Source organism: Condylura cristata, unplaced genomic scaffold (genome assembly GCF_000260355.1).
Source record: "Condylura cristata isolate star-nosed mole 26May11 unplaced genomic scaffold, ConCri1.0 scaffold00013, whole genome shotgun sequence".
Taxonomy (NCBI): domain Eukaryota; kingdom Metazoa; phylum Chordata; class Mammalia; order Eulipotyphla; family Talpidae; genus Condylura; species Condylura cristata.
In genome coordinates this window covers 32,766,476-32,778,909 of record NW_004567114.1, presented here as the reverse complement: position 1 = coordinate 32,778,909, position 12,434 = coordinate 32,766,476, and the positions used below count along the sequence as shown (strand labels likewise).

General features: G+C 37.7%; 1 protein-coding gene across 1 annotated transcript in view; it reads left to right on the top strand.

The window, feature by feature from the left end:
- Positions 1-1,078: 1,078 nt before the first annotated feature.
- Positions 1,079-12,434, top strand: part of ACTR10 (actin-related protein 10 homolog (S. cerevisiae)) — a 23,828-nt gene continuing 12,472 nt past the window's right edge. The window contains exons 1-5 of the mRNA XM_004681836.2: positions 1,079-1,224; positions 3,682-3,754; positions 5,568-5,650; positions 6,408-6,516; positions 10,267-10,374. Of these exons, the coding sequence (XP_004681893.1) occupies positions 1,148-1,224; positions 3,682-3,754; positions 5,568-5,650; positions 6,408-6,516; positions 10,267-10,374 (450 nt within the window). The 5' untranslated portion in view covers positions 1,079-1,147. The remainder of the gene's footprint in view (positions 1,225-3,681; positions 3,755-5,567; positions 5,651-6,407; positions 6,517-10,266; positions 10,375-12,434) is intronic.

The window sequence follows — 12,434 nt, the reverse complement described above, 5'->3', positions numbered from 1 at the left end:
GATGGGCCCTCCCTGGTAGCGCAGTGGGTTAAAGCACAGCACAAAGAAGCTTAAGCCACTTCTGCGTGAGTTTGACCCCCTCCTGTCCCGGAGGAGATCCACATGGCGAGGCAGACCTCTCCTGACCTGCCCGCTGCTCCCCTCAGCAGTGTACTTCGTCCATCTGCCTGTTCTGCTCCCCGCTCTGTCTCTAGTGAATCCTCTCACCCTCCACATCTCTGGCCTGTACCCCAGTTCTGTATGAATAAATAAATCTTAAAAAAAAAAAAAAGAATATAGCGATGTAAAATTAAGTTGCAAACAATCCCTATATTAAAATTCCTATGTAATTTACACAATAGCACAGATTTACTGGCTTTTTTTAGTTCACACAGTTCCCCAGCTTTCAGCAGGAAGCGTTGGTTTAATTTTCCTTCCACTCAAACAGCTTGTTCCTCCACAGATTCGTAATAATTTTTGCTTTCTTTAGTTTAAAATAAATAACTGCACCAGAACTTATCAAATAAAACGTTGTGTTATTCTGTATAGCATCCACAGTACAGGCTTTGAAGTCAGTAAAAGTCCTGGGGTCCCGGTTTGCAGTACGGCGCTGGGACGTTATTTAATCAGTTTCCGTTCGCAATAAGTAAGAAGATAACGTCTATCTTCGGCATTTTTTGCAAAGAATAAATAGTAGCAAAAACACCTGGCACAGCAAATTTTGTCCAAAGTTTGCAGGAATCAAAGTCGGCGGCTTACTTCTTCCCGAGCGGCTCTGACGCAGAGAAATCTCCGAGCACCCGCGCGCGCCCGGAAGGCTCAGCCTCGGCGCCCTCTGAGGGCGCGTCCGACGGGAAGGACCCGGGGTCGGCACCGCCCCATTTGGGACGCCCGACTCGCCTGATCTCGCTCCTCTAACCCACCGCGCGACCCGACCAGACCAGCGGCTGCTCGAGCCTCTGCCTCCTAGTTCCCGAGGTGGAGGGGCCGGCGAGGATCTGCAACGACACGGAGTGAGGCACACCCTGGACAGCCCGGCGGGCGCGCCGCGGCCATGAGAGGCCCCCGCCGCCGCAAACGCATGCGCACAGAGCCCGGCCCGGCCCCCCGCCCGAGCTCGGCCTGTGGGCTCCCGCTGCCGCACCTCTCCACCCATCTCCTCACCACCATGCCCCTCTACGAGGGTCTGGGAAGCGGAGGGGAGAAGACGGCGGTGGTGATAGACCTGGGAGAAGCCTTTACCAAGTGAGTAGCCGCGGCGTCGGCGGAGTGCGAAGGGAGGGTGGGTGGCGGAACCCCAAGTCTGGATAGATCCTCACCTCGGGTTTGTGGGAGCAGTCGTCTCATCTACTCTCACAGCACTTTCGTAAAAGACTGCCCTGGTTATTGCTACCGTGGGCGATACTAACTTCTCGGATTCAGTCGGCCGTCAGGTTCAGCTCCATAGAGAGGCCCAATGCGGGAGAATTGTTTTCGCGGTCTCCATGGGTTCTCGCCCCAAAACGAACGAATCCTTCGGAGTCAGGCATCCCATGCAGCGGATGCAGGCCGTCACCTAGCCGTTCCCTAATTTGGGTTTGTTTGCTTAGGAAATTACCAACTGTGTTGTAACTCTTAGTACACTTTTCATCATTAAATATTTATTGAATGGAGCTTCTCTTGCTACTGGAAATCCCAAGTATGTTTAAGACAGAAAATTGAGTTAACGAAGCTGAACACGTAAACAAAGAAGTGAAATATATTGATATTTACAAGATCCTTTGTTTGCCCTTTGCAGTCTTAGATTAGGAAGTGGTGTGTTTTAAAAGGTAATTTGTAAACACTCGTGTAATGGTTCTCAATATTTTAAATGACATAGATCCCATCTGACGACCGAATGAAGACCACACATCCGTGAACCTTAAATATTTACACAGTTTTAGGTAGCTGGCAGACCATCACAGTGGCCCTTGGGAGTCCAGGTTAAGGAACCCTTGTTTTAGATTCAAGAAAGAGGAAAGTGGCAGCCAGAGCTGCCTCTTTTATGTTTTGAAATGGAAACGTTTGAAAATCTTATTAAAGCTGTAAATAGTGCCCAGTATATAGTAAGCATTTTATAACTGCTCAAAGAGTCCATTTAAAAATTGTACATCAGGAAAATGCACAAAAATATGTAAAAGTAAATTATTATAAAATTTAAAAATAAATAAATAAAATTTTACATCAGGTACTCCAGAATTAAACATAATCCTTGGTTTTAACATTTTTCTTACTGTTGTGTAGGATTCTCCCTCAGTGATTTTTAAAGTTTTTTTTTTAAAAGGTTTTATTTATGCATACACAACTGGGTACAGGCCAGAGATGTGCAGGGGTGGTAAGAGGAGTCACCAGAGACAAAGTAGGGAGCAGAACAGGCAGATTGTCAAAGTACATTGCTGAGGGGAATAGTGGGGGAGACAGGAGAAGACTGCTCCTCCATGTGGGTCACCTCCAGGCCCAGTATCAAACTTGTGTTTCAGTGACTGTGGATGGCTTCATAGTGCAACACTTTAACCCGTTGTGCCACAGGGAGGGCCCTGATTTTTTAAGTTTTTTTATAGCATAATTAAGTGGCTTGAGGCTAACATCCAAAGATAAATTGAGATATGACGAACAAAAAACTAATAGGTGGTAAGGTGATTTCTGAAGACAGCAGGAAATATAATAAGATGAATTTGTGAAGTAAAAGAAAGGAATTGAAGCTAGGCAGTGAAAATTTGAGGACCACTGGTGCAAGTAAAAATGAAGGCATGCCCTCCCTGGTGGCGCAGTAGGTTAAAGCACAGCACTGAGAAGCTAAAGCCACTTCCGCATGAGTTCGATCCCGCCTGCCCCGGAGGTGACCACATGGCGTGGCAGACCTCTCCTGACCCGCCCGCTGCTCCCCTCAGCAGTGTACTTCGTTGATTTGCCTGTTCTGCTCCCCACTCTGTCTCTGGTGAAGCCTCTCACCGCCCCTGAGCCTCTGGCCTGTACCCCAGTTCTGTATGCATAAATAAATAAATCTTTAAAAAAAAAATGAAGGCATAACTAGTAGAAGGGGGTGGGAGCTCTTTGAGAATAGGAGGAAAGACATACTGAAAGCTAGACAGGACAAAAAGAGAATGTTAAAACTAAACTTACATGATGGGCACTTTAAGCACTATGTTTAACAAATACATTAATTTAATAATGTATTGAATGGTAATACATAAGTACTCAAGAAAGGAGAATCACTTTAAAAAGATAACATACTATGCAATTTTTAAATGATAGCATTGAAGAATATGGTAGAAACTTATTGTATGGTTTCATGATGTATGAAGTGCATGATTATAATTATGTCAAACATGAGTAGCATACAAAATAGGCCAAAAGTAAACACATCAAAATGGAAGCTAGTAATATTAGAATGGTAGACTTAATGAATGGCATTTGAACAGTATGCATGAAGTCATATAGTTCAGATCCAGGGTTGTAAGTCTTTGAAACTTAAAATTCAGGTAGTTAAAAACTGAGGAAAAAAGTAAATGCTGCCATAAAATAATACACTAGGTTGTTTTAGCCTCAGCAATTTAAGACATACTAGTTTTCTTTAATATGTATGCCATTATAATAATTGCATTCAATTATTTTTCACTAGTTTTTGTGAAAAAATGAGTAGATTGAATGTTGTAAGTTGAATGTTCCTATTTTCCTTTGCAGGTGTGGTTTTGCTGGAGAAACTGGTCCAAGATGCATAATTCCTAGTGTGATTAAAAAAGCTGGCATGACTAAGGTATTTTTTTTAACAATTAGCAAAATAAATGCTGTACTGTAAAGTATTTTTAAATATGTCTTCAAATAGAATTGATTAGAAAAGTATGAAATATATAATGTTAACTGAAGAATTTTTTTAATTATAATTTTGCTTACTGTAAAATTCACCTGTTATAATTTACAGTAAATTTATAAAGTTGTACAGCCACCACCACCATCCTTTTTTTTTTTTTTGTCATTTCGGTAAGAACATTTTACAGTTAATTTACAGTCCATTTACAGTTAATCTGTATGTTCTTTTGCTTTATATAGATTTGTCTTTCCTGCACATTTTGTTTGTTAATAGCTACTGAGATAATGCAGATAGAAATAAGTTTTAATGCAGATAGAAATAAGTTTTAAGCTAGTGGAGCTGTTGTTAAAGGGGGGCCAGGTGAAAATAGCCCAGTAGTCATGAGATGATCTGCTCTTGAGAAGGGAATCCCTAGAACAGGATCATTTACACTTTTTAAAAATACATCACAGGATATTCAGCTGTGAGGTCTGAGCTGATGACATTTTCTTGATTTATTAAGATTATAAACTGCTATCATGCCTATATACAAACTACAGTTATCACATACAGACATTATTTCCTTATTAACAATTGAGTACTAGTATATTTGGTTTTATAAAAGAATATGTTGTAGCAGAATGGACTAACACTTCTTATTTGCTCTTGGAACGCATCATTAAGGTTGACATACAAAATACTTTGATTGAAAAATTAAATGGTGATGCTTCATTAGGGAATCATTATATTGATTTCAAAGCTTTGTACAATTCCTTGGACAGTCAAGAAATAAAGTAGATATTTGTGGTATGATACTCAAATATGGATGGAAGTTCCCATCTACTTTTTGTTTTACTTTACAATTGCTATTATGGTATTACTAAAATAGATTCTGACTGGGTTTAAATTTTTGCATTCTTTTTGGTGCTTTTCTTAGAGCTTTCAACTTTTATCTTCGTCTGAACAAAACTATATTTAAAGATTAATCTACATGGTTTGGAACCTTTAAAGCCACATAAAGTCAAGAAGTTAATTGAGCTGATGGTTTTGAAAGCTCTGCCAGTGATGCATCAGAGTACCTGCAGCTTTTAAAGGAGCCTAAATAAACCCCCTCATTAGTGCATTAATATTGACTTAACATTCATGGCTTAGTAGTGTTTGCACATACTACTTAAGTGCTAATGGTGTGTAGTTTTCATTTTTACCAGCATATTTATGAGCTACATGCTTTGTGCATGGCACTCTCATTTGAAGGAGAATGTTTTGTAAGCAAACCAGAAAGTTCTTTCCCCACAGTACATAGATGTTCTTGGGAGTTAGGCTTTATACAGGTAATTAAGTGGGAAAATGTTACAAACACTACTGCATTGTGTTTGTATCTAATATTAAGTGGGATAATGTTAGAAAAAGGAATGTGTCAATGTTTTGGAAGTCACTAACAGGGACTAAATCAAGTTTTGAGAATTTGAAGTAGCTTTGATTCCCTTTAATTAGTGGCTGATTTTTACCAGTCCTACCAAAATGTTTAGACAGAAAAAAAATGTAAATATGCACAGCTCCTTGTGGATGAAATTTTATCCTCATAAACCAAGATATTTCCATCATCTTATATGCCAGTTCTTAAAATTACTAATGTAAGTACTTGCTCTATATTTAGCTTTTTGCATTCTCAATACAAATTGCTTTTGATTTATTATCAGAAAATATCTTACTAAAGAAGCGTGTTTTAATTTTAGACTTAGGTCATTATAAATTAATAAATCACTTTCATATTTTATAGCCTATCAAAGTTGTTCAATATAATATCAATACAGAAGAATTATATTCCTACTTAAAGGAATTCATCCACATACTATATTTCAGGTAAGGTGTAATTATGCTTCTTTTCCTACTCAATTTTTGTGATTAGGTTTTTCTAATTTCAGTCACAAGGCATTTTGGTTATATTACATCTGCTGCAGAAAAAGAAGTTGACTTCCATTCAGATTTTATTATTTATAACCTTTCAAAAATGTATTTGAACTAGAAAACTGGCAAATATAAAGGAAATACTGAAAACAAATGTCTCTTTCTAGAGGTGATTATGATATAGCTGTTCAAAAACTCTATAGTGAGTGTTTTTAAACAAACTGTGTGGTTTTAAAAAAACTGCTCAGAAAAAATAAATATGTGCACATGTACTGACCCAGAAATGTGTCTTAGATATATTGGTAAATAGAAAAAAGCAAGTTGCAGAGCAAATCTTTGGAATATATATCTCTTAAAACATATGCATATACACAAATATACTTAATAAGAAAGATACACAAATTATTCCTTAAAATTTGGAGTTTTGTAAGCATATATTATTTTATGAACTGGAAAAAAATTTTAATGGCACAAGTTAGTATTCATAATAGAGAGTAGTTTGTTTTCTGAGAAAAATGAGTTTAAATTCCTGAGATAGTTGTGGCAGTAGTAAAAAGTCAGAAACTTTTTTCCCGAGTAATAAAATGAAGATGTCTTTTTATCATTGAGCATGTTAAGCTAAGATGGGACAGTTTCTCCATTCTAAATAAATTGCTTTGTGTACCAAAATAAATGTAAGCTTTTATTTATTAAAAAAAAACTTGTTTTTCAGGCATCTATTGGTGAATCCGAGAGACCGCCGAGTTGTGGTCATTGAGTCGGTATTATGTCCTTCCCACTTCAGAGAGACACTCACTCGTGTCCTTTTCAAATATTTTGAGGTACCTGTTTTAATTATTTATTTTTTTGACGTAGCATTGGCTTACAATGCTGCATTATGATTTAGGAGGATAGATTCACAGCTTCTAGGATGTTATGTCACCACACCATACTCACCACCAAAGCACCTGTCGTCCTTTATCATAGACTAGTGGACTTCCTCTTTGTTCATCGGCCTTCTCCTGCCACCTTCTAGTATCCTCAGTTTTGCAGTAGGATTTCTAGGCTTTGTTTTGATTCAGTTCTATCAGTTTCTGTTTTCCATATAAGTGAAATCATCATCCAGTATTTGTCTTTCTCCTTCTGACTTATTTCAGTTTACTCCCCTCCAGTTCCATCTGTATTGTCATAGATGGCAAAAGTTCTTTTTTCCCAGTAGCTGAGTAGTATTCCATTGTGTTTGTATACCACATCTTCTTAGTCTATGGGCATTTAGGTTGTTTCATTAACTTGGCTTTTGTTAATACTGCTGCTGTATGTATAGAAGTACATCTCTCCCTTCAAATTTGTGTTTTGCATTCTTTAGGTAGATAACAAGGAGTAGAATTACAGATATATTTTTAATTTTTGAGAAATCTCCATATTGTTTTTCATCAGGGTGGAATAGTCAATCTTCCTACCAAGAGGACACTAGTGCTCCTTAGTTGTTTTTAGTTTTTTGATGTGGGCTATTTTTTTTTAAAGATTTATTTATTTATGCATACAGAATTGGGATACAGGCCAGAGATGCAGGGGTGGTGAGAGGACTCACTAGAGACAGAGTGGGGAGCAGAACAGGAGGACTTAATGAAATACATTCCCAAGGTGAGCAGCAGGCAGGTCTTCGAACCATGTGGATCAGCTCCCTGGCCAGGAATTGAACTCATGCTGCAGTGGCTGCAATAGCTTCACAGTGCGGCTCTTTACTCCATTGTGCCACCAGGGAGGGCCCGATATGGGCCATTCTAACTAGAGTAAGATTGAAGCTTTGATTTGTATTTCCATGATGATGAGTGATGTTGAACATTTTCTCATGTGCCTGTTGGCTATTTTGAGTTAGTTTTTGTGTGTGATGTGAGAGAGTAGTCTAGCTTCACTTGTCTGCTTGTGGCTGACCAGTTTTCCCTGCACCATTTGTTGAAGAGACTTTATTTCCCTTCTCCATTGTAGACTCTCCTTTGGTGTAGTGCTGTTGTTTTTGTTAGGTACTCACAACTTGAAGTTTCTCACTTTATCTCCTTCATTGTATATGTTACACAATGCATTCAAGAAAATAAATGACAAGTAAACTGAGGTCTCTTCAAATTGACCACTTATTTTCCTTATTTGTATGTTTAGTTAGCATTTCATACAAGCCTTAGAAAATTTGCCCTCTTGGGGCCCTCCCTAGTGGTGCAACGGGTAAGGTACAACACTGCAAGCTAGCAGCAGGTGCTTCAGTGTGTGTTAGTTCCCCAGCCTGGAGGTGATCCACGTGGCACAGCAGACCTCTCCTGACCCACCCGCTTCTCCCCTTCATTGATCTGCCTGTTCTGCTCCGCACTCTGCTCTCTGGTGAATCCTCTCACTGTCCCTGCATCTCTGGTCTGTACCTCAGTTCTGTGTGCATAAGTAAGTAAAACTTGTTAAAAGAACGAAAGAAAGAAAATTGGTCCTTCTTGATGTTTCTTTTTTTTTCTGCTTTGCCCATTGCTCCCCCTCAGCAGCAAATTTCAGTAGATCTGCCTATTCTGTTCCCCACTCTGTCTCTGGTGAATCTGACCCCTGCACTTCTGGCCTGTACCCCTTTTCTTGTATGCTTAAATAACTTTTTTTTTTTTAAGTTCTATTCAGGACTAATAACTTATGTTTTGATATCAGTAATATATCTTATAAATTTCACTTTATAGTAGAGTCAAGATTATTTTAAAGACCAAAATTACAATGAAAGGTGATTACATTTTATAGTAGGTCAGAGTACTTGTTATTTAAACTTTTGAAAATCCATGTCTAGGGAATTTAGTACTCTTCAGCAAAGTAAACTAGAAGGCTGTATCAAATATGTATAATATAGAAGAAATTAAGCACATTTAAGTATATTTCATACATTCTGCTGAACTCAGAATAACCAAAAATATCTTTATAAAATTAAGGACAATTAAATTTCTAAGTTGTTATTGTTTAATAAGATAGGCACAGAGAAACAGATTACACACCCAGCTACTATACTTACTAATGTGCTAGATTTAGGCATTTGGTGTGCAATAGAAAGCACATGAAGCAACAAGAAGACACATTTATCTGAATAGGTGATTCTGTGTATTTATACTTTAACATAACAATTTCACTATGTTTGTGCTAGTATCCCCATTATATCTACTTGGAAAAAAGAAACATAACAATTATTTTGTTTGCCATTTGGTTTTGATAGACTTTTATACTTTGAATATCTGCTACCTTGAATATTTGCTTTTATACTTTGAATATCACCTGATGTGGTAGATTCTCTAAAAAATGTCACACAAAGATAAGGCTTTCTGGTTCTTCAATTTAATTTAATTACAATACAGTCAAAGTACACTGCTGAGGGGATTAGTGGGCAGGTCAGGAGAGGTCTGGTGGGCCATGTGCCATGTGGGTCACCTCCAGGGTGGAGATGAATCTCGGGCTGAAGTGGCTTTAGCTTCTTAGTGCTTTGCTTTAACTCCCTGCACCACGAGGGAGGGCCCATAAGACTTTTTTTTCCTGACGGTATTATGTTATATGGGAATATGGGAATAATCAAGTAAAGATAAATACTCATGTAGAATATGACAAGAAGGAAGAGATGAAGCTAAGCCAGAAGAAACCCTAGAAATATATAGAATTGGGGAGCAAATGGGAAAACCAGTGGTTTCGGTGAAGTATTATCAGATAGTGAGTGTGGTATGATAACTTCTAAAGATGTGTTAATTTGTATTTGTCATTCATATGCAGCACTGCAAACCAATATTACCTCAATAGAAAATAACCTAATTGCAAAGGAATTCTTTCTTCTGTATTTTTATTTTGATGGTAAAGTATCTCACTTTTTAAAATATATAAAAGTTCATTTTTACAGCATTTTATGCCTTTTTCCATCTCAGTTGTAATCTCTGTGGGTTTACCTCTTTTATTTATTTATTTAGTTGGTTAGTTATTTTTTAAAGATTTATTTATTTGTGCATACAGAACTGGGATACAGTCCAGAGACTCAGGGGCGGCGAGAGTTTCACCAGAGACAGAGTGGGGAGCAGAACAGGCAGATCAATGAAGTACACTGCTGAGGGGAGCAGTGGGTGGGTCAGGAGAGGTCTGCCACGCCATGTAGTCACCTCTGGGACATGTGGGAATCGAACTCATGCAGAAGTGGCTGTTAGCTTCTTAGTGTGGTGCTTTAACCCGCTGCGCCACCTACCTCTATTTTTCTTTAATGTAGCATTTTCCTTTGAATGTGTTTCTGGATCTCTTTTTTTATCCTTTCAGTTTTTTTCTTCAAAAGAGAGAGAATAAGAAGTAAAAATGTCCCTAAATTGTCATTTGGAATGAAACAGCTTAAAGAATGTTAATAAGAGTATTTTCACTTACTACATTATATTTCAGTTACTGTATAAGCAAATGAATAGTTTTAATATAGTGCAATAAAATGGTTTAGTAAAAATCAATTTAATGTTACTGTGAATTTTTTCATTATATTTAAAAGAGCGGAGGAAAACTTTAATTACTGAAACTCATTCTGGTTTTTTGTTGTAATTATGCTGGTTTTGTTGTTCTAGGTTCCATCTGTCTTGCTTGCTCCAAGTCATCTAATGGCTCTTCTGACACTTGGAATAAACTCTGCCATGGTCCTGGATTGTGGATATAGGGAAAGCCTGGTGTTACCTGTATCTTTTTTGACAACCAGCTAATTTTGTAATTTTTGCTCTACTTTGAAATAATTAGGTTTATTTATTACAATTGATTTTAATTCGTCAAACAGTTGGGTTACTATATACCATGTGGAAAGGTTCAGAAAAATTATGAAACTTAAATTTGCTTTTTGTAGAAAATATCATTATTTCTTGCTCCCAGTGTGTACTCCAAGGATCAGATTTCATGAATATTATTTTCAACTTTTAGAGTAGCATTAGCTAATTAAGATGTATCCAAAAAATTCACTATGGGCATCAAGTTCTAAAAAACCATATGAAGAGTATTTAGAGAAATGTTTAATCAAGAAAATGAAAATGAGGTGAGAATACTCAGTCAAGAAAAACTAAAACTTAATGGCAACATGAAATCTGACTTCAATTAGTGAAAGGGCTTGTTGTGGAACAGTGAATACAATTTTCTTTCTGTCTCCAAGGGCTGTTAAGATGCTACTAGTATAGTGTAGGGCTTGGGAATCAAGTACATGTTAGTACAATTCTGTTATCCTTTTTCCTAGTGTGTTAAGTTAGTCAAGTAGTTTAATCTTATTGGACTTCATTTTTCTCATCTACAGAGTGGGAATTATAATTCCACTCATATCACAGAAGCATTGTGTGACTTAAGTGAGGTGGAGTATGTAAAATATTTTGTATAGGACATGGCACATTGTAACTTGTTCAGTAATATATTTTTGTATCATCCATCATCAGAAAGAACTTATTAATTCAGGCTCTCTCGAAATGAATTACTGACTGTAAACTGGTACATTCTTTGTCATTAGAATCTCTTAAGCAGGGTAAATTTTATGTCTATTAGAAATGTTATAGTGAATATTGCTTCATGGAAAAGGATAAGTGCAGCATTTGTAATTTATATGTATACTTGTTAAAAGAAGTATTCATGGAAAGGAAATCAAGCATCATTAGATCCTAAGAAAATAAATTAGGCTGTAACTTTTAAAATTTAAAGTATTTTATATTAAGTCTTAAAGTTACCCCACAAATAGTATTATTCTCTTTATTATGTATTATTATATATATATTTATTATATATATTTTTAAGATTTATTTGTGTATACAAGAACTGGGGTATAGGAGAGGTTGTCGGGGAGAGTCAGGAGGAGGGGGAGGCAGCACAGCTGTGTTGGGAAGATTCACCAGTGATAGAGCTAGGAGTAGAACAGGCAGATCTACTGAAGCACACTGTTGAGGGGTCAGCTCTCTGGTTGGGGATTGAACTCATGCTGCAGTGGCTGGCAATAGCTTGATAGTGCTGAGACTTAACCCCTGTGCCACCACAGAGGCCCCCTATGTTCTTTATTATATAAATGAGAAGATTAAACATTGGGAAACATAGATGACCCAAGCAGCAAATTAGCAGCCCACAGTATATTTTTGTTCACTATCCTCTCAACTCTAACTGAAACAAAATCTTAAGAACATACATGAAATTTAAAATTTTATAAGCTACAGTTTTTTTGTTTTTTTTTTAAGATTTATTTATGTATTCATACAGAACTGGAGTATAGGCCAGAGGTGCAGGGGTGGTGAGGGGTGGTGAGAGGATTCCCCAGAGACAGAATGGGGAGCAAAACAGGCAGAACTGAGGAAGAACACTGCTGAGGGGAGCAATGGGTGGGTCAGGAGAGGTCTGCCTCGCCACGTGGATCACCTCCGGGGCAGGCGGGGATTGAACTCATGCTGAAGTGGCTTTTAGCTTCTTAGTGCTGTGCTTTAAGCCGCTTCACCACCAGGGAGGCCAAGCTACACTTTTTAAAGTATAAATGAAAGAGGTGGAAGTAGTATATAATCAAAACATTTCCGTATACAACTATGTAGAAATTTACAAGCTGCTTTACAGAGCTTTTTTGTATTAAGTTTGTTTGGTAAATTTGTGTGTTCTCACAGCGCATGTCATTTTACACTCCACATTTCATGTGTCCACTAGCCACATGTAGGCAGTGGCTATTCTTTTGGACTGACCAGCTTTAACTAGTGTGGGGTGTGTGTGTGTGTGTGTGTGTGTGTGTGTAGCC